This window comes from Gadus macrocephalus, chromosome 12, assembly GCF_031168955.1.
Source record: "Gadus macrocephalus chromosome 12, ASM3116895v1".
NCBI classification, from domain to species: domain Eukaryota; kingdom Metazoa; phylum Chordata; class Actinopteri; order Gadiformes; family Gadidae; genus Gadus; species Gadus macrocephalus.
Window position 1 is genome coordinate 7748901 of NC_082393.1, and position 25240 is coordinate 7774140.

Below are 25240 nucleotides of genomic sequence, written 5' to 3' on the forward strand. Positions count from 1 at the left end.
TGTGTGTGTGTGTGTGTGTGTGTGTGTGTGTGTGTGTGTGTGTGTGTGTGTGTGTGTTTTCCTAAACAACAAAACCTAATATGTTTCTACTTTAGCCCAATTAATTGTGTATATGTTTTTTTTCTAATAATCATAAACATTCTCCCCACCTCATCGCTATCCTGCTCACTCTCCATCATCGCTCTATCATTCTCCCGCCTAGTGTCACGTCACACTGTTGCGCTCTTCGTGCGCTTGTTGTGGCGCTCGGAAGTTCGTCACTGTTTGGTGTGTTGGACGTGAAGCGCTCGAGCGGCGACGAGACTGGGGGAATTCTGCTGCAGTTCGAATCTTTGTTTGGGTTCAAATCCGAGGCGACCACCGCGTTGTGTAAAGATACACCTAATTAACCCAGAGAGTTGAAGGGCATCTGCAGCTGAGCAAAAGTAATCTGTATCAACGAAGCGAAAGTTGTTTTCACGATGAGTGTGGAGGCGTACGGGCCGAGCTCGCAAACGCTCACCTTCCTGGACACCGAGGAAACGGAGCTTATCGGAGCAGACACTCAGGGATCCGAGTACGAGTTCACCGATTTCACCCTTCCAAGCCAAACCCAGACCCAAGGCCACACACAGAGCCAGTTGGACAACCAGGTTGGTGTGGTTTGCGTTAGCAACAGAGGAAACCGTGACATCCGTCCAGCTAACGTTAGCTGCAGCTAGCTAGCGAGCTAGCTTGTCGACCTTACGCCTGCTAGCCAACTAATAATAGCCACCTAGCGTGCTAGGCTAACGCTAGCTAGCGCTAAACATTAGCATTTTCCCACTGCATTCAGTTGGTTAGTACCTTCCCATAGTTATGCCAACCTGTTTGAATGTACATTTTAGCCAACACATGTCGTTGTTGTTGTAAACCACGAGGGACACAGGTCATTTTTTCTCAGGCTTTGGTAGTAGCGGATATATTTTATTTCCCTCTATTCCACGTTACAGCCGACTGCTTTTAGCATGTAGCATTTATACACATAGACGTTATACACGTTTGTAAGATAGAAAGCGTTATATGTGTTTCGCAATCAAACTTTGCCTCTTATCATCAAGGTGAACGGACCGGACGAGGGTCTCCACAACGGGGGAGTGGATGATTCTGTGGCCAAGACCAGCCAACTTCTGGCTGAACTGAACTTTGAGGAGGATGAGGAAGACACGTATTATACCAAAGACCTTCCTCTACATGCGTGCAGGTAGGGTCCCCACTGTGCTTTCCGCTAGATGTTATGCAGTAATGAGAAAATTGCCTAATTTTATTCAGAAGAAGACGGTTGTGTAAAGAAAATATGCGTTACAAGACGATTGTTAATTTTGCATATAGAATTGTATAGATGTACACACAGGACCATATACAATTCTGAAGGTTCTGTCTGTTAGCCATGAATATTTACCCTTTTGAGATTCATAATTTTGGCATCTCCATGTACTGAGTTGATGGCAGAAGTAACTCGACAAAATGTCCTCTGATTACTAGAACTGAGAGGTGTATTCAATGAAAAAGGCCTAGGATTTGATTTAAATACCATATGTTTGTATTTCCAGCTACTGTGGCATCCACGACCCGGCTTGTGTCGTCTACTGTAACACCAGCAAGAAGTGGTTCTGCAACGGCCGTGGCAACACATCTGGCAGGTAGCTAGCCAAGAATTAAGTGAAACCAGTCTGGAGACATGCCACATTATTGTCAAATTGCTTGCTTTCATTTCCACTGTTGACACTATGGAGTGGCATGATTTGACACTACACTAAAATACTTTGCTCTATTGAAATTACCTCATATCAAATGAAATGTTGTTTAACGTGCTATCTGCATCATTAGCTCCGGATTTTATATTTAGTTGTCCTGAAGTGACGCCAGTTCATGTGAGGCTAACTGTTTGAGTTAGTGAGAGTTAAATGGTACCCCGGGGCCCTCAAACTCAAACTGTTCAATGATGACTGGTAGTGTGTGGGCTAATTGATCACGATATGGCCTTTCATAAAAAAAGGGAAGAGCAAATTTTTGGATTTAGATTCCGATTTGCACTTGACCATCAACCTAGAACACATAAAGATGCAGCCAGAGCCTTCTGGGCATAGTGTTTTTGCTGTACCGCTCTCCATCTACTTTTCTTTTCATGATTTTAAGTGTGTTAATTGTGAGTTATAGCGAGGGTACGAATTCTTTTTTAAAGCATTTAATAATATTTATTTGTTGAAATTCTCTTGACATCCAGACAGCAATCCTTAAATAAGATGTTCGGACTACAACATAACCTGATTACGGTTCGTCGTCTGTTGCTGGCCCCTTTTAAGCCCGTCCAAACAATTTAATTCGGTCTCTTTCTACCTACCTACCTGTATGCACCTCCTACCTGTGCACACTCTGACCATGCACTCATCGTGACTGACTGGAGTTTTCCACAAGGATAGGCAGACTATTGCTTAAGCTAGCAAGCTATTCACATGTTTTGGGGGAGTGGCTTTAGAGGGAGGCCTGAAGGGAGGGGTGGGATTCTTTTTTGGTTGGATACTTTCAGAATCTTGCCCACTCTGGCTGGTTTTTCCAAATTGCCTACCATATCTTTTTTTTTTTGCTTCTAGCCACATTGTGAACCACCTGGTGAGGGCCAAGTGCAAGGAGGTAACACTGCACAAGGACGGGCCGCTTGGCGAGACGGTTCTGGAGTGCTACAACTGTGGCTGCCGTAACGTCTTCCTGCTGGGCTTCATCCCCGCCAAGGCAGACTCTGTGGTGGTGCTTCTGTGCAGGTAACCCCTCTCGCCCGCATGCTACAGTGTCAACAAAAGTTAACGTGGTTAATGTTCATTTCAATGGTCGTTCAATGGATGCTATTACAGCCACGGTTGAAAGAACAGCAGAAAAGCTGCAGCAATCTTTCACACAAAGCCACCTTAATCTGGTGCCTGGATGCCCTGTATGCGTGCACCACAATGTTGTGGAGTTCAAATGTGATTTTAGAGTTGTGTGTATTGTACACCAACGTGAATTCAGGGTTAGATAAGCTTGCCAGTCAACTCTTAGCCTCTGTCATGGTCCACGAAATGCCCCCTAACCCTGGCCTGCCCAACTGCCTTCTCTATCCACAGACAGCCATGTGCCAGCCAGAGCAGCCTGAAGGACATCAACTGGGACAGCTCCCAGTGGCAGCCCCTCATCCAGGACCGCTGCTTCCTGTCCTGGCTGGTGAAGATCCCCTCAGAGCAGGAGCAGCTCCGTGCGCGCCAGATCACCGCCCAGCAGATCAACAAGCTGGAGGAGCTGTGGAAGGTGAACAGGGGGGCTAGAGGATGGGGGGATAGAGGGTATAGACGGGCAGACAGGGGTATAGGATATAGCTGGCAGTTTATATAATTTACTGTATTCAAAGTAGGGTTGCCGCGGTGTGGACATTTTCACACGGAGTATTACCGGTATTACCGGTATAAACGGTATTAACTTTGAAACTATAGGTCAACCGCCATCTTCTCCGTTAACTCTCCTCTCACACTCGGTGACAGCGGCTGGCAGCGCGCCAATTCTCGGCGTCTTATAACGTTCTATATATAATAGTATAATATAATTTTATATATCATAATATCACGGCCAAAAGCTCCGTGCGCCTCCGGATGGCCGTAGCGCGGGGAGCTCACGTAGGGATTGGGCTTTGCGGGGTTTGTTTACTGCCGTTGCTATGGTTACCAGTCTTGTAAGGAAGTGCGTCAATTCTCGGCGCGCCAATTCTCCCGTACAGAGCAGAACTGTGGCCTAATCTACACATTTTGATTCTCTTAATTATAATTATATTATTCATTTTTACTGAATTAAATTTTTATTACTGAAAAAAAAAAACTGTGTTGCCGGTGTGCAACACCGAGTAATCGGGGTTGGCCTCAACACCGGTAATACCGTATACCGCGGCAACCCTAATTCAAAGTTATCTGGCATGGTTGCAATGTGTTGGTATTGACTGTTTCACAGTAGGGCTTTGACTTCGAACTTCGTAATTCGAATATAATTCGAATATCAAAAAATAAATCAAAATTCGAACGAATATTAGGCTTAATATTCGAACCTGTTATGGGCAGGCCAAGAGGGAGAGACGTCGGAGAACCCGACGCAGTCTATTCATAATATTGTAATGACCACGGAAGAGGCAGTGAATGAAGTATTGATTAGACAGCGATTTATCAGAAACCCAATAAACCGTTGGAACACGCAAGACCGGTAACCATAGCAACGCCGGTAAACAAACCTCGCAAAACCCAATCCAGGGCTGAATCCGAATACTCATACTTATAGTATGCATTTTGTAGTACGCCACAAATATAGCGCGTCCGAATGCTCAGTACGCATTGTGTAGTACGGAAAACGTTAAAGAATGCGTACTACCCATTGGTACTACCGCCACAGTATACAACGGTAGGTCACTACGCTATCCCACAAAGCAACCGGAGTCTGGTAACGAACGAAGAAGTGAAGGCTGACCCGACACTACCAACAGCGGCTTAGAAAGACGTCGTAGAAAGCGGCGAAAAAATTGTCATTAAAAAGAGTAAAAAAGTAAAGTAAGTCATTAAGTAAAAAGAGACATTTTTAATTTTATAGCAACGATGACAAGACGGAAAACAGGTAAATTATCGAGGTAGTTTTGCCGGCATCTGAGGGGAGATACGTCATCTCCAAACATCCGGTGGAGTTTCGGCGGTGTTCGGAAGCGTTCTACGCATAGCTGAAGACCGTACTACACTGTCAAGTGTAGTACGGTCTACAGCTATGCATAGAACGCTTCTGTTCAGTAGACACTGAACAGAAATAGTATGTACTAAGTATTGGGATTCAGCCCAGGTCTTACTGAAGGCATTTAATGGTCAAAATATTATTAATAAATATTCGAATATATTCGAATATTAATATTAATAAACAAACGAACTTCGAATATGATTTTTGGGCAAAAGTCAATGCCCTATTTCACAGTAACGCTCACTGTCCCTGGTTGTTCTCAGACTCAGAACTCTTTGACCGTACGAAATGACTTGGAGGAATTAAATGTGGTCGAGGTTCATTTAACAGGAACAATGAATAGCTCTATAATATCTTTGTTGAACCTAGTTGTTGTTTTTTAGGGCTGTATATTCAATGTGCAAATACCAATACAAACAAAAAATCCACGACAGTGCAGCAGCAAGTTTTAAAAGACTGCCAACGCTCTGGACCCAGAGTCCCCCAGCTGGCCCTAGACCGCTGCTCACTCTCTGTGCTCCCAGGATAACCCCAGCGCTACCCTGGAGGACCTGGAGAAGCCCGGTGTGGACGAGGAGCCCCAGCACGTGCTGCTGCGCTATGAGGACGCCTACCAGTACCAGAACATCTTCGGCCCGCTGGTCAAACTGGAAGCAGACTACGACAAGAAGCTCAAAGAGTCCCAGGTCAGTGGTCCCCCCCCCCCCCCCCGCCGGGCAGGCACTCTTGGGGGTCTCCACCAGGAGGGGCACCTCTCTATGTATCAACAGTATATTGACAGATACAAACTGTCTGCTGCATGGGTAATCTAACGTTTTGTCTTTTGCCCTCCCCCAGACCCAGGACAATATTACCGTCAGGTGGGACTTGGGCCTGAATAAAAAGAGGATTGCTTATTTCTCACTGCCCAAGACGGACTCAGGTGGTAATATTCCCAGCTTTTCTACGTCATTCGACAGTCATCTCCCAACGGCTCTGTAGTCAATAGAGAACCGCCACCATCCATCTCCGTGTGGCTTTGATCCCCTGCCCATCTCACAGTGGTTCTGAACCCCTGTCCATCTCACAGTGCTGCTGAACACCTGGCCATCTCGCAGGGGTTCTATACCCCTGGCAGTCCTTCATCTGGACTTCTATGGTCCATTTAAACCCAACACTCTCAGCATGAAACCCCTCTTACACCATGTTATATTTTGTTTGTCTTTGTGCTCAAAAAGTCCTGCTCACTCCTCTTCCGGCGAGTGGTGGTATTGGGGCTGTTGCTGTTGCAGGGCTTCTGACGGTTGTCTCCTTTCTCGGCAGACATGCGGCTCATGCAGGGTGACGAGATCTGCCTGCGCTACAAGGGAGAGATGGCCCCGCTCTGGAAGGGCATCGGCCACGTCATCAAAGTCCCGGACAGTATCCTCCTCCTCGCATTGGTCTGTCTGTCTGTCTGTCTCCCTCAGTCTACCAGTGTCGCTTACTTCTGCAGCGTCTGTTGGACAAGCCAGCTTTCTGCATGGCAAGCTAGTGCCGAAATTGTCTCTGTACTTTGCTGGCCTTATGCTATGTTTTCCAAGTAAGCCCTATGCTCTGTATCGGCTGACTAGCACTCCTGCTATCTTGGTTTTGTGCACCCGGCGGAACATGCTGCATTATCAGGTGGCGTTGTCCTACGGTGGGATCAAGATGGTAGTAGTTATTCATAGGTTTCCTTGACCGACTGTTCTGACTACGGAGACGAAATTGCGATCGAGTTGAGGAGCAGTGTGGGGGCGCCAGTGGAGATCCCGCACAATTTTCAGGTGGACTTTGTGTGGAAGTCAACGTCTTTTGACAGGTAGACCTATTGCCACTTTCTTGTTGTGCTTCTTTATTCTTCGCACCTTAATGTTTAATCATTACATGCGTTTTCCTTGGCATTTCCCGGCAAGCTTCCAGAATGGGGGTTTGAGCAAAGCGGATTTGATGTGGTTGTATCTAAGGTTTGTGTGTGTGTGTGTGTGTGTTTCAGGATGCAGAGTGCCCTGAAGACGTTTGCTGTGGACGAGACCTCTGTGTCAGGGTACATCTACCACAAGCTGCTGGGCCACGAGGTGGAGGATGTGGTCATCAAGTGCCAGCTGCCCAAGCGCTTTACGGCTCAGGGTCTGCCCGACCTCAATCACTCCCAGGTACCCCACTCACCCCCAGGTTAACTCCTCAACCAGCCCCCCCCCAATGTTAATTGGCCCTTGATGTCCTATTCAGATGTTCTTTGTAGAAGCCTTTTAGATATAGATATTATTATGAAAAATGAAGTTAGTGTTAAGTGTTGCGTTTGTCGGTCTTTGAAGGACATGGACTTAACAGAAACATGACCGGTTTGGAGAATGTAATTGTTGTGTGTCTGTTTCCAGGTGTATGCTGTCAAGACTGTACTCCAGAGGCCCCTCAGTCTGATTCAGGGCCCCCCCGGCACAGGGAAGACGGTCACCTCCGCCACCATAGTCTACCACCTGGCCCGCCAGGGCAATGGGTACGTTGAATATGTGCAGAGAACTAACTCCCTCGGCTGTGGACTTCACAATCGCATTTGGTGGTCCATGCAAATACCTGGGGTAGCACAACCCCATTTCGGTCCCCATAGATACCTGCATTGTGGATCTCCCAATCCCATCTGGTCACACACCCCGACTGTAGCCCCCACATGACCTGGGGTAACAACAACAACAACATGACTGTCTGTGGTCCCCGTAATGACCTGGGGAGACCGGAGATGGTCCCCATGAGCTGGGGTGACGCACTCCTGCAATGACATGCATATCTCATTCTCTGTGCGGGCGTTGTGATCTGCAGGCCGGTGCTGGTGTGCGCTCCCAGTAACATTGCCGTGGATCAGCTGACGGAGAAGATCCACCAGACAGGTCTGAAGGTGGTGAGGTTGTGCGCCAAGAGCAGGGAGGCCATTGACTCCCCGGTGTCCTTCCTAGCCCTGCACAACCAGATCAGCAACATGGACAGGTCAGTTGCATGAAGTGAATGAACCCCTAGATTCTTTATAGTATCTATCTAGTTATTTTGAATGGGGAATTTTGCAATAACATATCAAAATAAGTGATTAGCCAGCATGCATTCGGATATTATTTGACTCTGCTCGGCTCTGTATATTGAGCGTTAACGCAGTTATTCGTGCAATCTCTCTAATGGAAAAAGTACATGGTGGTGTTTTGGTATTCCCAATACGCACCTAGAACTCTCCAAGCTGCTGTGATGAGATGGGCTGTGAGGGTGATTCTCACTGGGTCGATTGTCATTGTTTCTCGGTCTACTGCTCTTTTCTCGATTCGATCTTTTGCTTTGTCCATCAATCTTTTGATGCTCTCTCCTTACAATAACTATCAGTCACTTTCTTGTTTAATCTCTTTCACTCTCCCTCCTCGCTATATCGTCCTCCCACCCTTTCTCTATATCTCCCTCTCTCTCCCTCCAGTATGCCCGAGCTCCAGAAGCTGCAGCAGCTGAAGGACGAGACAGGCGAGCTGTCGTCTGCCGATGAAAAACGCTACCGGGCGCTGAAGCGTACGGCTGAGAGAGAGCTGCTCATGGTGAGGGCCCTCCCTCTCCCCCCTGTGTTCAACTACAGTCTGGTCGTTTGATAAGCTGTCAGTTAATTAGTAATGTTCATGTGTGCTCAAGGGCGGTGGTTGGCATGGTAATCACCACATCCTGATTGGCAGCATATTGCGCCTGATTATCTTCTTTTAATCAACGCATAAGTGTTGTTGAGAGGTGCAATATTTCCAATTTGTAAATCAATTCAATTTATTTCTGAGCCACTTCATACTGTTGACTTGCCATCTCAGGAACCATAACCCTTCTCTCCGCTAGTACAATTGTGGCTCAGGTATTATTTAAACTCCCTAAAGGTGATCCGTGTTCTCTCTCGAATTCTCTTTCTGTCTCCCACGCTCTAATCCCTGTATCTCTCCCTTGCTCTTATCTTTCTTTCCCTGCCCCTCCCTCCATGCAGAATGCTGATGTGATCTGTGGTACTTGTGTGGGGGCCGGGGACCCCCGCTTGGCCAAGATGCAGTTCCGCTCCATCCTGATTGATGAGAGCACGCAGGCCACTGAGCCTGAGTGCATGGTACCCGTGGTGCTGGGAGCCAAGCAGGTACACTCACCCACTCTCACTCAGCCTCTGTGGAAGGTGGGGGCCACGGTTCACCCGTATCAAACACGTAACCAAACCCACATGCACACAGTGCGCTCCATCGGATCATCACCATGGCAACTCTTCCCACAAACTTCCCACACTGACCACTTACCGCCGCGGCTCTCATTGAGGGGGGTTTGTAGTTCTGATCCGATGTCTTGCTCTCCCTGATACCTGCAGCTGATCCTGGTGGGCGACCACTGCCAGCTGGGCCCCGTGGTGATGTGCAAGAAGGCGGCCAAGGCGGGCCTGTCCCAGTCCCTGTTTGAGAGGCTGGTGGTGCTGGGCATCCGGCCCATCCGCCTGCAGGTGCAGTACCGCATGCACCCGGCCCTCAGCGCCTTCCCATCCAACATCTTCTACGAGGGCTCCCTGCAGAACGGCGTCACCGCCGGTAAGACGACACCATCACGGTTATTGAATTAAGCCAACGAGAGCTGCCGCACTCATGCTGTCGCAATCTATTATGCGGAAAATGCGGCATTAATATTTGTAATCAATGTGTTGGTATTTATGAATGTGTCCTATTTAAAAGGCTTCCATTTGTTTAAACAAACCTTCTCTTCAAAAATAACTATTGGCTGGTATGTTGGTTTCAAAATGAGCTGAATCTCTATTTAAATGGTAAATTGTATTAAAACCTATTGTTTCTTTAAGCTTCATCTCTAACTGCTTTGTATCATCTGCTGTAAATGTTTTGGTTATGAGGTGTTTTAACTTGAACCTCTTCCTCCAGCTGATCGCATCAAGAAGGGCTTTGACTTCCAGTGGCCCCAGCCAGACAAGCCCATGTACTTCTACGTCACCCAGGGCCAGGAGGAGATCGCCAGCTCAGGAACCTCCTACCTCAACAGGTACTGTCCCCGGCCACAGGTCTTGCCACCCCCGAGGACTTGTATGTCGTGCCGGCCAGTTTATTTTTTATTAAGCTCAACCTGTTGGTAATTGGGTCACATTTAGAATGCAGCCCGTAACTAGCCCCTCGATGTCAGTGAGACCGATGTTCTGAACTAGCATCATAACACTTTGCGTTATCTTTAAAGGACGGAGGCGGCCAACGTGGAGAAGATCACCACCAGGCTGCTGAAGGCCGGTGCCAAGCCCGATCAGATTGGCATCATCACCCCCTACGAGGGCCAGCGCTCCTACCTCGTCCAGTACATGCAGTTCAGCGGCTCCCTGCACACCAAGCTCTACCAGGTACCTCCCCTTAGCCCACGCACCTCCCGCCAACGTCAACATCAGTACTGGCTCTGTTGCCGGGCAACACAGCTTCCTAAAGCAGTTGCCAAAGCAACGGGCATTGAGCTAGCTGGCTTTTTATCAAAACTTCTCTCTAATATTAATGCATTGGATTTATCTTAAAGTGAGCAAAGGAATGTACCGTGATTCTTCCCAGCGATCCTTCCACTCTTTTGCTTAAACAGAGACCTGCACATTGGGTTATTGGGCCTGACCCTTGATAATGATGATAGAGTGCAGGGATCCTGGTTTTGTGTAAGAACCACTGCCTGTCACTGGGTCTATTACTCAGTAGGGAACACAGAATTCAGGGCTCCCCAATTTGACCACAACCAGGTGTGACTCCCACTTGTGACGTCACCAACCGGTAGAGCATGAGACTGCTTGTGATGGCCAATCAAACCTCGTGTTTAAGTAGGGGGACTATTGTTTTCTTACCCCCTTCGTCATTGTCTGGCTCCAGGAGGTGGAGATAGCCAGCGTGGACGCCTTCCAGGGCAGGGAGAAGGACTTCATCATCCTGTCGTGCGTGCGCGCCAACGAGCATCAGGGCATCGGCTTCCTCAACGACCCGCGCCGACTCAACGTGGCGCTCACCAGAGCCAAGTAAGACTCGGACCGACCGGCCTGTGGTTTCAGAGCAAGGGCCTATGGGTTTTGGGGGATGGAGCGCTGGGTTTTGGGGGGGGTTCATGTTGGTTAGTGGGGGGGGGAATGGGTGTGTTTGTGTAGTGAGTCTATTGGGTTTAGTATTAATGTTAGACTTTTGATTGGTTAATCAAAAGTCTGCATTTTAATTAAAAGATTAATAGTTAAAGTTAATAATGTATCAGAACTGATCCCTTGTAGTGTTTAGATTCTCTGCCCGAGCCGATATTTCCCACCACTATCCTCGGGTCGGGCCGGGCCTTTGATCGAGCGTTTTTATTTTTATCATTGCTTTATTGGCCTAATCTGAGGAGAAATCTATGCCATAAACAGAAATATTATAGGCCTTTATTACACGGGTCTTCTCAATGCCGTGGAACGCTCCGTTCACTTGCATGGGTAGTAGTTCGGTGACTTCAACCCCAGCGTCTTCCGTTGCTAAGCGACGTCACCGTCTTTGCGGACAAATTATTTCTCTATTTCTAATAATTTGTAAAAACACACACAGCCGTGTAATAAGCGGGATAATGTATAGAACGTCGCCGGTCATTATCGAAAATAAGCCCCTTTCGGTGTACGGTTCGCCCTGTCTGGGCTTATTTTCCGATAATGACCGGCGTTCTATATACATATATATTTAGCAGAGTAGGCCTAGTAAAAAATGTGTACAAAGTTACACATGTATTAAAAAAATTGTTTGGTTGAAATCGGGCTCATAATTACAGTTAATGTGTCGGGTCGGGCCGGGCTCGGACAGAACGTGCACGGGCTCGGGCCGGGTTGGGCTTGATATTCTGGGCCCGATCTAAACTCTAATCCCTTGTATAGTTCAAAAATTATATAATTAATCATTAGTTTCAAATTTTCAGTTTTTAATTTTAAATGTGTTTGTTTGTCTTTGTCAGGTACGGGGTGATCATTGTGGGGAACCCCAAGGCGCTGTCTAAGCAGCCCCTGTGGAACCACCTACTGAACTACTACAAAGAGCAGAAGGTGCTGGTGGAGGGACCGCTCAACAACCTGCGGGAGAGCCTCATGCAGTTCAGCAAGCCCCGCAAGCTGGTCAACACCGTCAACCCGGTCAGTCCCACACACGCATTCACAGACACACAGCTAGCCGGTTACTCAGTCATTCCCAGAAGCTTCTTGTCTAAACCAGCAACCCAGTTAGTCACGCGTTCTAAATGGTCCTCATGCGCTCTATTTCCCAGGGAGGGCGCTTCATGAGCACGGCCATGTACGACGCCCGCGAGGCCCTGATCCCGGGCTCAGCCTACGACCGCAGCGGCACAGGTGAGTCCCGCGTCGGCCCCGCCCACTTCTGTTACGGTACTACAGGCGAGGTGTCGTCTCAGCCCTACCGTTGTACGCACAAGAGTACAGCTGCTGGTCTACTTACCATGAGCTCTGGCGCCGTGGCAACCAAGCACATAGTTGCAGAGATCACTAAACTATCAGTCTCTCACCACCTCCCTTGCTCACCCTCTCTCCCTTGGCCTCTCTCTTCCAGCCGGACGACCCTCCAACATGTACTTCCAGACCCATGACCAGATCGGCATGATCGGCGCTGGGCCGGGTCACATGGCCATGAACATCCCCATCCCCTACAACCTGGTGATGCCCCCCATGCCACCTCCGGGCTACCTAGGCCAGAGCAACGGCCCCGCCGCAGGTACGACGCCACACGTGCCCTCTCCCCCTCGATATCATGAAGTTAACATTTTTCTTATATTTATTGGAGCTGAGAAGTGAAGTTGAGCTCACGTCTATCACATCTAACTCATTCTCCCAAAATAACTGACCATCACTCTGCCTTTGCAAGACACATTCCCACATCTCCTTTGGTGTTGACTGTTTCTGTTTGTGGTTGGCAGGTCGCGGGGCCATGAAGGGCAAACCGGGCCGCGGAGGCCGGCAGCGAAGCCGGGGGATGGGCGGCGGCAGTCAGGGGGCCGCCGGGGGCCCGAGTCAGGCCAGCCAGGACGGGGCTTCCCAGCCCTTCTCCCAGGGGCCCCTGACACAGGGCTACATCAACATGAGTCAGCCGTCGCAGATGAGCCAGCCTGGCCTCTCCCAGCCAGAACTGTCCCAGGTACCTGCACTGTTTTACTCTTCGGCTCTTCCAGTAACCAAACCTTCACATTTAATAGTTTGAGACGGATTGCAAGGAGCCTACAGGGTGTCCGCGGAGGTCTTAAAAGTCTTAAAAAGTCTTAAATTCATTTTTCTAAATTTAAGGCCTTAAAAAGTCTTAAATTCGTCTAAAATGTCATATGCTGGTCTTAAATTTATAACTCGGAGGTCTTAAATTTGTCGGGGCAGGGTAATTAAATTTTTATTTTTCTCGCCGGACTTTTCGGGAAGGAGATGTACGAGGGGCTACTTTCTTGCTAGCTGCATATATAAACGGATGTCTGCGCGCTTGCTAGCTAGTCTGCAACAATGGGTAAATGCAAGTTCAACGTCAGTTGGCTGGAAGACGTCCGTTTCCGAGGTTGGCTATAGCGTCCGTTGCCAACCCAGAACAGGCCAGATGCATTCCGTGCAAAAGTAGCCTACATTCAAGCTCGGCACCATGGGGATTAAGGCTGTCGTCAGCCATATGCAGAGCCAAAAACATAAAACCTCTGCCAGGAACCACACACAGACCCCAGCCATTTCTACGTTTTGCATCTCTGCCCCGGCGCCACCGCCGCAGACGGTCCGCGCTGCTAGCACTGACCTGAGGGTAGCATTTGGTGCGACACCAACACTGAAAGCGGAGGTGTTGTGGATTCTAAACACAGTGGTCAAGCACCAGTCCTACAACTCGAATGAGGGGATAGGAGATCTCTTCGGTTTGATGTTCCCTGACTCTCAAATCGCGAGCACCTTTACTGCTGGAAGGGACAAAACGGCGTATATAACTCGCTTCGGACCAGCGCCTTTCATCCGAAACGAGCGAATCTGCAGCGTCAACAAGGCTGATTTTGTTTTGATATTTGAGACGTTGAACCACGCCACTAAAAGCAAGCAACTTGACGTGCACGTCCGATATTGGGTCGGAGATCGAGTGCATTCCCGGTACTTGGGCTCGCAATTCATGGGGCCCCACATATATGGGGGTAAAAGGGATGATGATACATAATATTTTGTAGACAATATGCAGAATCTTTTCACTTACGAATTAACACGGTTGGCTATTTTTGCCAGCACGCCACCCTAGCCATATTATTGGCAACCGTGTTCCCCTTGGCTGTGATTTGAACTTTGAATTCCTCGTAGGAGTTCATAATAATACATTGCTCGCCTTGGATGAAATACAACGCTCTTGCGCGATTTATTTTGCATAAGGGTGATTCAAATGACGCGAGAAACGCCCCTTTTATGTGAACGCGCATTGAACCTAAAGCGGAAAACCTGGTTCAACTAATTGAATCTAAAGTGAGCGTCGTGGTACCATTTAACTGTGATTGCGAGTTGTGGCTCTGTCGAGCCAGGTTTTCCCAAGAAAGCCTGGGTATGTTCAACGAGGTTCGTGGTATACCCCCCAGGTCTTACTGAAGGCATTTATTTAATGGTGAAAATATTATTAATAAGTGGCGTAAATATCGACAGTGCAACCGGTGCAGCTGCCCGGGGGCCCAGACGCTGTCACCCCCCTCTCAACAACTTACAACTTGGGTGCACCATAAATACGTGCTGGTGCACCCAAATTAAAAATGTAGGCGCACCAGTGCACCCAAGGAAAAAGTTAGTCCGGAGCCCTGGAGTATCACTTTATGTTCAATAAACAGACAGAAAGTAAAATTGAATGAGTCTCATTGAGTGACACACATGCTATGCTTGGGTTGTAATACAGCGGGATCGCCCCCGCCATCGCGGGTTTAAGGTCTTAAATTTCATTCAAGGTGGTATTAAAAAGGTCTTAAAAAGTCTTAAATTTGACTTGCTGAAACCTGCAGATACCCTGGCCTAGTTTCTTCCATCAGGTGTGATGAAGCTTGTTCTGTTTTTCTCCCTGCGCCTCTCAGGACAGTTACCTGGGTGATGAGTTCAAGTCCCAGATGGACGTGGCTCTGTCCCAGGACTCCACCTACCAGGGGGAACGCGCCTATCAGCACGGGGGAGTGACTGGTCTGTCCCAGTACTAGAACGTGAGTACATACTGTCCTGCTGCCAAACCCCCCCCCCCCCACAAACGCACATGGATATTGAGATACTTATTTCTGTTATTTGCTTTATATCGCAGCTGTGGTAATTCTGCCCGACAACGTTTAAAATGTAATCTATAAATTAAAAAAATCTCTTATTGGATTTAACGTGAAACCTGGCTTCAGTGTTCACGTGGCAGTGGGCAAACCTTGGTACGGGCACTAACCAGGTTTAAAAAAGGAAAAATATGTGTGCATGTAAATACAATGCACTGGTTTCTGATTGGCTGATGCCAGGTGATGGCACCTATAAATGACCCTTCACCTGGCTCCAGTGTCTTCCCTTCATGGTGCATGGTCTCTTATGGTGTCTCCCCCCTCCCTCCCCCAACAGGTGACAGGACGAGGGGAGCCGGGCTTGAGCGGAGCCCGCTTCGTCGGCATTTTAATCTGGGTAACGATGAAACTTAAATGGATACCTGTATTCCTCTGCTACAAGCCAAGCACCAGAACGCCACAACGCGACAGGGAGAGAGCGGAAAGCCAAGCCAAAACACCGGCCGCTGGATAAAAAAACCTCCACCGCACCGCCGAGAGACGGGAAGCGAGAGAGATGGAGACAAAGAGAGAGACGGAGCGAGACGGAGGGAGAGAGGCAAGCGGGCGGACGGCAGTGACCCCTGCTCGGGGTTGCGAGTATCGTAGGAAGTGGAGGGCGCGTTGGCGTGCGGTTGGGCTGCATAGGAATAAAATAAAAAATAAACAAACCATAAAGACGAGGGACTCCTGCGGTCTCTGGAGGCTCTGCTCTAAAAGAAACTCAATCCCCCCCCCATCTACCCTCTACCTTCCCTACCCAAACGACCCAACCTTTACCTAACTTGACCTTACCTTTGCACCTCACTTCACCCTCCCTCCCTACCCACCCCACCCTCCCCTCCATGGAAAACGGTCTGCCAGGGCTCTCGGCCTATCAGGATGGAGGAATGGGGGGGGGGCAGACGGCGATCCACGGGTGACGTGGCGGACGCGGTGGTCACGGTAACATGGGCGCCGCGGTGGTCACGGTAACATGGGCGCCGCCGCCCTCCCTCTCCGGGGCTCCTCCAGATCAGGAGAACAGCAGCGGACCCTGGATCCTCGTCTCCCGCCTCATCATGGAGGAAAGTCAATGAGGAGAAAAAAAAAAAAAAAAGAGTTGAATTGAGCCGCCAGTGACTTTCCTGGAGGGTCCCGGGTCTGGTCCGGTCCGGTCTCGAGCCACGGGCTTGGATGGATTACAGGGGAAGGGGCAGGGAGTGCTTGGACCACACGTAGCCTGGGACCTTCCCCTCCAGGCACGACACGCGTGGGACTCGGTGGGTCACCGCCGCTTGCCACTGGGCAGATTCCTTCATATGTTCCTTTGTTATGACTGAGCACCACATGCTAAAGAAGAAAAACAGGAAAAACACAAAAAAATAATGCGTAGCTTGTGAACATGACCAGCGTTCAATATTGTACCCGTCGTCCGCTATTGTCCATCCTATCCGAGCGTAGAGGCTTGAGACAGCCTTTACTTGGCTTTTTTTTTTTTTTGCTTTCAAGTGGGGGTGTATGGGTGCATTTGTTTTGTTTTAGTGCTACGCCCGCTTCAGAGTGACTGCTCCTCCACTGGAGGAGCTTCTGCGTTGTGGGGGGTGGGGGGGGGGTGTGGATCTCCCGGCGTCGAGAGACCCGTCTCGGCTTCAGAGGAGCAGGTCTTCATCAACAACCACCAGAGGTTGGAGGAGGAAGGCGAGGCAGGGCTTCCTGCAGAGGTCTTCAATGGGAACTTTCCAGACCGCGAGCCCTGGGATGCGTGTGGAGTGATGGGTAAGAGATGCATCGTCGTCGCCTCTGGATGAGGGCAGAACATCGTGTTTCAAGTCGCGTAGGATTTGAGGAAGTGGAAGAAACGTGGAATTTGGACACATGACGGAAGCCGGTGGACTTAATTTAATGTAGGGCTTCGTCTGAGAGGAACTTTCTTTTGTTTTAATTCCTTTTGTCGTGTAGATGTTTGGACTACAACGGTGCGTTGCACGTCATATCGTTTGACGAGTGTAAGTCAAACTTTCTCACAGCGTCTTTTTTATGGTGAATCATGAAACTGGCGCTCGTCTGATCCTTTCTGTTTGAACCAGTGTGAACACCGATGAAACCATTGACGCCAGCATGCACAGACCCCCCCTCCCCAACCCTCATTGCCGCTGGTTCCTACTGGTTTCCAAGGTTACCGAAACCTCAGATTCCACCCTTTTAATGAGGGACACGTTCTTGGGGCCTCCTTCCTTCCTTTTGGACTGATCGTTATAAATCCAGATAGCTGCAAATGCTTTTTCCTGTTTTGGTCAACATTAAGTAGGTTTCATTTTATTGTGTTGGTTGAAAATAGTTCTGTATTTTTTCTTTTCAGTCAGGTTTGCTCCCTGTAGTTCACCAGGTAGCCCACCTTTACATATGTGCGCACCTGGGTTCTGCTGGCTTATGTTATATGTACTGTGTGCTGCTTTGTGATTCAATGGTTGTACTTTAAGGCCATGTTTTTAATTTGTCGCTTTCTAATGCCAGCAGCTTAGCACAGGGCTTGTCCTGTTTTAAAATAAAATTAAGTAAATGTCCCTCCCCTATTGATTGTGGTTGTGTCCCAAGGCTTCAAGTCTTTCAAGAATGTTGTCTGAGCAGAGAATGTACACCCACTAGTCGTAGCCTCAACTGTGACAATCATGTAGACCTTTAGTAGTCCTGGCTAGGTATTAACGTGTGGAACAGTCTGTTTTGCCACAAACCACCTCTGCTTTGAGTTTTTAAATTTGCACCTGCTTATAGTTAAAATCAAATAAACTTGATATTCTGCTGGAAGGGTTTCAGAGATGACCATTCATGAAGGAATCGGAGACAGAGCAGATTACACAATACTTTATTGATTTGCCTGAAGGTAAAAATCTGGGTAGTTATGGATCAAGGAGTTTATATTTTACATAATTTACAAGGTTCTGGGTTAGCCTCCTTTCTGCTGGTGAGGTTAAATCGATGTGTGATTCTGTTTCAAACTGAATCCATCAATAAAGGTTGAATTGTCAAGTTGAGTCAATGTTTTCCTGTATATTTACACCCATGCTGGCTCTCTACTGAAGCAAACATTCTTCATATTGAGCTAGTCTTTATAGACAGACATGGTAAAATCCCTAACAGTGGGCCTTATGCTAGTCTGTCGGTGCTTAGGTGGTCGAATACAGTTGTCAGCATTATGAGTGTTTATGTACACGGGAGAACCCTTCCAATACACAGTAGCATACGGGACAATCCCCCTTATGCCCATTATAAGCACTACACTCATTTAGCTTCCAGTTTGGCCTTCTTCTGCTCCAGTCGTCTCTTCTTCTTCAGAAGGCTCCTCTGCCGCTGCTCCGCCTGCTGCTGCAGCACACTCTCCTGGACCCGCTCCTTGAACTTCTTCTTATGCTTCTTGATCTTCTCCAACTCTGCCTTCCGCTTGGCCTCCATCTCTGGGTCCTGAAACACACGTCCACCACAGGTAAACCCAGGGTCAGGATACACTGACTTCATATAAGTGGATGTAAAATCATACACCAGTTATATTAATGTAAAAAATGAAACGGCTAGCCAACCATCCAATGCTTTACAAAACTAACGCAAAACAAGTTGTAATGCAACTTCAACCTAGTTTAAGATATTTACCTTTCCTTCTAGGATAAGCTGTTTCCTCTTGTGGACCTCTTTCTTCTCATCAAAGTCGGTGGCTTCCAATCTCTAGAATACAACAGGTTTTTATTGACACCTCTGTATGAAACCCAGACTGGTCTTGAATCATAGTTTCTAAATCTAGCAACAGGAGGGTTCTTACGATCTCACACTCCCGCCTTGTCACGTTGACCTGGGTGAGGATCTTCAACACGTCTTTCTCCTCCACCTCATATTCCTTTAGCTTCGACTCTATAGACACACATGGAACCAGCGTTTACACATCCTAACCAATGTAGTGGTCCAACCTACTGTATACTACAGCATTCTGGTCCTGTGAAGCTAAACTGATGGCAGCATCAGTTGAGGTGGATACAATTCTCTAAGATGCTCTGGATGAAAGCATTTACTAAATCTATAATACCTATAATATATAGTAGGTGTTTTAGAGTGATACAATATACCGTACAATTCTGACAGTAGCTTCACGTTGAAGTCTTGAAGCTATAATTTTACTTACGTGTCTGTTCCTCGATTGCATGGACCAAGTGGATGTCATATTGCGTCACCATAGTGATGGAGACTCCGTTCCTCCCTGCAATGTTAAGACACCGTTAGTGTCTTTACAGCCGTGACAGAGCTCCAAAGATGCTTCACTATTATTTATCTCTTAAGACGTTTTCATATTTCTTGGAGTTGCATGTCATTAAGGAATAGTTATGTGGGGTCGTCCCCAGAACCTTTTGAGCTTGGAAGGTTCTTGGGACGACCAATACTATATAGTGCATGACTTTCGCTACCATCATCCTTATGACTAACAAACAGGTGATCCTACCGGCCCTGGCGGTCCGGCCCACTCTGTGGATGTAGATCTTGGGCAAGCCAGGCGTGTTGTGGTTGATGACCACCTGGACTGTTGGTATGTCCAACCCCCTTGATATCCAGCGAATAACACAGTCAGAAAAGCAATGCATGTAACAGCCTAGAACAATGTCCCAAAAATGACTAGCCTGTGCAACTAATTCTTCTTAGATGGTAGGCATTTGTATATCCAAATATTGTTTTAGCCCCATAAAAATCTGCCAATGTCTTATTGGAGTAGCTCTGTAGTAGTGTAGTTGGGGCTTGTGTTCGTACATAATGGAGTTTAACCCTTCACATGATTTGGAGTTTGAGCATCTTACCTGGAAGCAACATCTGTTGCAATCAGGATTTTGTAGACGCTGGCTTTGAATTTGGAGAGGTTAGCGAATCTAACTTTCTGTGGTGGGAAAAAAAGCAATGCTGTTAATTGAACACCTTTTAATTTAACATTGTTTTTCTTTCATCAAGTATTTCCATCTTCTCACACAGAGTAAAAAGACAATCTGCTTTCTGCCAAGTAAGGGCTTGTTAGCGTCTAGTAGCGACTCGATGCGAGAGACCTCACCTGTTTCATCATGGAGTGGAGAGAGATGGTGGGGAAGTTAAACTTTCGTAGCATCATCGTCAGGATCTGGCAGTCCCTGTAAGGACACGTTGAGATGTTTCAGAAGAGACAACAATTCAGGACCTTGAGCTGATAAACCCATGAAAGTCCTCTCCTCCATTTTTGTCTGCTTGCTAGCATTTTCCTTACTTCTACCCACTGACAAGGACTTCAGGGCATCCACAAAGCACTCCCACTATCATCAAACCCAAATCGCTTCTGTGCTTAGTTCTGCCTCAAAGCTTTATATCCCAGAAGCAAGAACATTATCTGCTACTTTCCCCTCCCTGGACACATCCCGGCCCCACTCCCCAAACAACGGAACACTTACCAGCTTTATTTCCAACAGAATCAAAGGATTACGCCCCCAAACTGTTGTTTTACAGGATAGTTGGCTCCTTACTTGCAGGTTTTGCAGAAGATGATGATGGACCAGTCGCTGTGCTGGTCGGTGAAGTTCTGTATCAGGTGGACTAGGTAGGCATCCTTGATCTTCTCCGGGGCCAGGATGTACCGCTGGTCCAGCTCTTCCACCGTCCGGGTCCTGTGTGTCCAAGACGGTTCAATTATCACCCGTTGAATCAAAAAACACTAAATCCAACACGTTGGATTTAAAAAAAAGTATGTAATATATTTTAATGATATAATAATGCACCTCACTATCTTAACTAGTATTGAAGTATTGTCCACATTCACTTTGTGTGTGTTGAACATCCGTTCGGGTGTGTGAGGGTATTACATGGACCCTTACTCAGACTTGCTCTCCCAGAAGAAGGGCTTGTTCATGGTGAGGCTCTGCAGCTCCTGCAGCGTGTCGGTCAGCGTGGCGCTGAACAGCAGTGTCTGCCGTTTGGCCGGCAGCGCCCCCAGGATCACCTCCAGGTCCTTGGTGAAGTCAGTACAGCCCTGCTCCAGCAGTCTGTCTGCCTCGTCCATGATCTGACACACACACACACACACACACACACACACACACACACACACACACACACACACACACACACACACACACACACACACACACACACACACACACACACACACACACGAAAACTACTCCTATAGGTGTATTCAGACTAGGGCTGTACGGTACAGACTAAAATGTATATCATGGTATGATTTGAGGCATAGACGGTAATGGTCTTATATCACGGTATGCAAAATCTTTTCTCTGATACTTCGATCTCTGAAAAACACTAATGTTTAATAGTATGGATTTCTTTCTCCACTTGCTTGCGGACCTTGCTGTGTAGCATCTCTATTTGGCTGAAGTGTGTGAGGACAGGTCACGGGTACCTCGGATCGAGTGTTTTGACAATCTCTTTAAAACCCTTTCTATCGACATTTGAAAAGGAATCCATGTCCTTAGAAGTTACTCAGGTAAACAATGACGGCGTTTGAAATCTTATTCCACCGCTGGCTTTTTTTTGTGGACTGGCTTTGGAAAATGCAAAGCACGCAGGCGAATCTGCATCCATGACAATAGCATACTGCCTGAGAATGCAGTATCGCTGTCAAACATGTCCCTGGGAAAAGTAACATTGCGCCAATTACTTTGTAACGCGTTACACACAACACTTTGTCTACCGGTCACACGGTAACGTCAAAATCCATACCATAGCATAAAATTCACACCGGTGTACTTTCTATACCGTTTCTATTCACCCCTCAGAGCAACACGGACACATCAAAAGACGCACAGCACGCACACACACACACACCGACCTGTATAGACAGTTCTACACTAATGCTCAAGCGGGAGCTAGGGTCCTAGAGAGCGACTCTTACCAGAAACTGTATCCTTTTCAGGCTGAAGGTGTTGGAGCTACGGATGTGGTCCGCCAATCTTCCCGGTGTCGCCACGACAACGTGAGGTTGCCGCGACAACTCCAAGGACTGCGTCACCATGTCTGATGATGCAACATAGCGGTCAGTTGTTGCCGGCGGGATAAGTCATGGTAATGATGAGTTAGTGTACTGCTATGGGGAGAGATAGGATAGACTGGTGGTAAGGGTGTTTGACTCCTGAAACCCCAGTCTACCAGTAGGCATCCCGGGGCAAGATGCCCTAGTCGGCTCCTTAATGACTTGGGTGTAAATCTAAGTCTCTTTGGATTTAATGTGTCTTTTTTAATGTGGATTTTAATGTCTGCTAATTTAGTTAATGGTGGTATAATACAGTCATTAATGCATTTCTACCTCTTACGTTAACTTTTCTGGGGCATGAATAAGTCATGGTTCTGGAGCAGGTTATGGGTTCAAGTGGAACCACTTACCCATCCCACCCACGACGATGCAGTCCCGCAGGCCCAGGGGCTTGCCAATGACCCGGAACTGCTCTGCGATCTGATATGCCAGCTCCCTGCAAAAAAAAACACATCCCCATTAAGGGGAGGACGACTACAGTAGATTATGTCATTGGTAGAGAAGTAATGCTTCCTTCAATAACTTATGATCAGCCATTTGTTAGCTACCTGTTAAACACATTTATATTGTGCTAATAACTAATTATCCTTAGTAATTAATGTCGGTCATGATTTGCTTTGTTGGAGAAGTAATTTCTTGCGGAGGTGCCAACCTGGTGGGTGTGAGGACCAGGCAGAAGATACCGTAGGGGTCTTGGGATAGTTTCTGTAGCACCGGCAGGACGAACGCAGCAGTCTTTCCACTGCCCGTCTTGGCGCAGCCCAAACAGTCCCGACCTGAACAACACATCTCTTAAACATCGATTTCCAACTATTTACATAATTGGAAAATGTGCCTCTGTGGGGTCTGAACCACAGACTTTAGGAAATAAAAGAGCGGACTTGCCTTCGAGAATGGGTGGCATGCAGTTCTCCTGGACAGGAGTGGGTTTGTTTATTCCTAGTTGTTTACACTGCTTAATCAGCCAGTCGGCCAGGCCAAGCGAGGAGAAATCCGACATGGTGACGTTTCCTTGGCCAACTTTTGTATACAAGTCTGCTTCTTGGTGGTTTGTTCTAATAGAAAATCACCTTGTCGAATGCTAAAAACACATCCTCGTGGCTAAACTTTAAACAGTCGCATGCTGATGACGTAATACATGTATCGCCAACACCCGCTTTCTGATAGGTTCTCTCTCCCCAGACTCTTTCTCTGTCTGGTTTAGTGGGCTATAATAATAAACAAATTTAAACAAAAATCCAATCGACTCTACTTCTATACATTACTCATTGTGTGGGCGGTCCGGAATAATAACATTATAATATACTCCCCTACTGACTTCGTCCTGGATTGACCGAGATCTGTCCCAGCACGCTGATGTGGTTGCTGAACAGGCAGGCTCTGTATGGCACTGTTTTCTTAGCGAACCCCTGTCCAGTTTGAATCACCCATTATATGGTCTACATACATAGACCTACATGTTGTAACTTGGATAACATCAGGGATTAAAATTATGTTTTTGTGTAGTTGAAGCGTCATCATTTTTTGTTTCTCCATAATGACAACTGTCTTTATCAGGGCAACGCCCTGAAGGCTACGCAAGATGCATCACATGATCATGATTAATACAGAAAGAGTGAGGGTTAAAGTCAGGGCCTTAACGGCTATCAAACAAAGAAGTGTTGTGTTCAGAGATGGTCAGAAATGCTCCACATTTTTTATGTTGGGTTTTATTTCTCCGGACATTATGACAGTTTAGTTTAGTTGTGGGAGTAAAGCAGAGCAGATACATTCCCTTGCATCAACGAGTTGTGGAGTGAACATGCTTGTTTAACACCACTCAAACAATAAGCCTACCCTACATACATGTCTGTTAGGTGGCTGTGGCACACAGATGCAATGCAGCAGCCCCGTGAAACCCCTCCCCCACCATTTCATCAATAATTGATTCTGATAGGCTATATGAATTTCGACCCATCATTTCTTACCGTGTTCCGATTCACGAGTCATGTTCCATCAGGTATCTTTCATTTATTAAAATAAAAATATAAACATATTACTGTTGATTTTTACATTCAATTCACAATTTTTGTTATTGTTTTATGGGCCGCCAATCCGACACGAGGCCAGTTGCAGATAGGGGCCCCTATTTATGCGACCCTTGCCAAAGATTACTTCTCCATTGGGCTATGGAGAGTTCATTGTTCCCCTTGTGAGAATTTATGGATTAAAGTGACTGTCTTGTCAACCAGTGTGTTGTATGCAATTAAATAGCCTAACGACTTTACATTATCTTAATGGGGTGCCTAGTTTATTTTTGCTTTTAATTATGCGTTTATTCAGCATTCTTCTGTAAAGTTGGCCTCCTTTTTCCCCAGGTTGTTGCTGGGTCGGAGTATGGGTCAGTAATTGTGTGTGTGTGTGTGTGTGTGTGTGTGTGTGTGTGTGTGTGTGTGTGTGTGTGTGTGTGTGTGTGTGTGTGTGTGTGTGTGTGTGTGTGTGTGTGTGTGTGTGTGTGTGCGCGCGCGCGGGGGTTCTGCAGGAGCCATATGTGGCCCTGTCCTTTGTGCACCACCTGACTGTCAGCTTTGATTAATAGCAAATCCAGGCAGATTTGTCCTCCACCAGGAATCGCAGATTTTTCTCCGGTTTTGCAGCAAATTGCCTTGGCCTGCGCTGCGCAGGCCGTGCCCTTTAGACAAACGTGAAAGTCGTTTACATGTATCACAGATCTATTCTAGGGTGGCGTGCACATGCACATACACATTGCACACAGACGCACTCAGACGGAGATTTCTTATCAGGCCACTGAACATTATTCGTGCGCAGAGAGACATGAGGCATCAAATATAATATCCAGATATAGACAAATCTGTGTTGATTCTACACCCCAAATCATCATTTGGATCAGAATATCTGGCCCCAGAGGGAAACTGACGGACACTGGAATTAATTAAATGAGAGGAAAAAGCATAATCGATGTTAACTGACACGCCATCAGATAAACAGAGGCAAGTCCTGATGTGCTTTTAAATCCATTACACGATTTGCCAAAGCATTTACCAAGCATCCATTTGGATTATGTTATGTCTCTGTATACATGATCGCTCTAAGCTTCTGCCCTACTATATTTCTGACCAAATCTCATAACCCGGATAGAGTTTATACGACAGCCCCGGGCTAATT

General features: G+C 47.3%; 2 protein-coding genes across 4 annotated transcripts; one reads left to right on the top strand and one right to left on the bottom strand.

Moving 5' to 3' along the window:
• Window positions 1-242: 242 nt before the first annotated feature.
• upf1 (UPF1 RNA helicase and ATPase) lies at window positions 243-18065 on the top strand. 3 transcript variants are annotated; one of them, XM_060067568.1, is made up of 24 exons: window positions 243-632; window positions 1080-1222; window positions 1572-1661; window positions 2613-2780; window positions 3120-3300; window positions 5277-5438; window positions 5590-5677; window positions 6055-6158; window positions 6471-6574; window positions 6749-6908; window positions 7134-7252; window positions 7573-7737; window positions 8207-8321; window positions 8747-8890; window positions 9113-9326; window positions 9669-9786; window positions 9976-10132; window positions 10638-10780; window positions 11728-11902; window positions 12034-12115; window positions 12333-12494; window positions 12697-12914; window positions 14836-14958; window positions 15350-18065. In XM_060067568.1, the coding sequence occupies exons 1-23, from the start codon at window positions 462-464 to the stop codon at window positions 14953-14955; spliced, it is 3303 nt and encodes a 1100-aa protein (XP_059923551.1). In that variant the 5' UTR covers window positions 243-461; the 3' UTR covers window positions 14956-14958; window positions 15350-18065. The 3 variants fall into 3 exon arrangements, with proteins under 3 accessions (XP_059923551.1, XP_059923552.1, XP_059923553.1); XM_060067569.1 differs by having other exon boundaries at window positions 6477-6574; XM_060067570.1 differs by having other exon boundaries at window positions 6055-6153; window positions 6475-6574.
• ddx49 (DEAD (Asp-Glu-Ala-Asp) box polypeptide 49) lies at window positions 17398-23359 on the bottom strand. The gene is made up of 13 exons (XM_060067571.1): window positions 22961-23359; window positions 22728-22851; window positions 22426-22511; window positions 21938-22059; window positions 20901-21088; window positions 20553-20693; window positions 20111-20186; window positions 19866-19942; window positions 19517-19614; window positions 19202-19276; window positions 18845-18933; window positions 18679-18750; window positions 17398-18492 (listed from the first exon to the last, which is right to left on the bottom strand). Exons 1-13 carry the CDS (start codon window positions 23073-23075, stop codon window positions 18313-18315), a joined length of 1443 nt encoding a protein of 480 aa, XP_059923554.1. The 5' UTR covers window positions 23076-23359; the 3' UTR covers window positions 17398-18312.
• Window positions 23360-25240: the final 1881 nt, after the last annotated feature.

Excerpts from the sequence above, each read along its gene's own strand:
- upf1 (XM_060067568.1), top strand. The coding sequence starts at position 462 with ATGAGTGTGGAGGCGTACGGGCCGAGCTCGCAAACGCTCACCTTCCTG. Across the intron at positions 7,738-8,206 it reads CAGATCAGCAACATGGACAG|TATGCCCGAGCTCCAGAAGC; the intron begins GTCAGTTGCATG and ends CTCTCCCTCCAG. Across the intron at positions 10,133-10,637 it reads TGCACACCAAGCTCTACCAG|GAGGTGGAGATAGCCAGCGT; the intron begins GTACCTCCCCTT and ends GTCTGGCTCCAG.
- ddx49 (XM_060067571.1), bottom strand. The coding sequence starts at position 23,075 with ATGTCGGATTTCTCCTCGCTTGGCCTGGCCGACTGGCTGATTAAGCAG. Across the intron at positions 19,615-19,865 it reads GCAACAGATGTTGCTTCCAG|GGGGTTGGACATACCAACAG; the intron begins GTAAGATGCTCA and ends CTGGATATCAAG. Across the intron at positions 19,277-19,516 it reads GGGCCGGACCGCCAGGGCCG|GGAGGAACGGAGTCTCCATC; the intron begins GTAGGATCACCT and ends TTAACATTGCAG.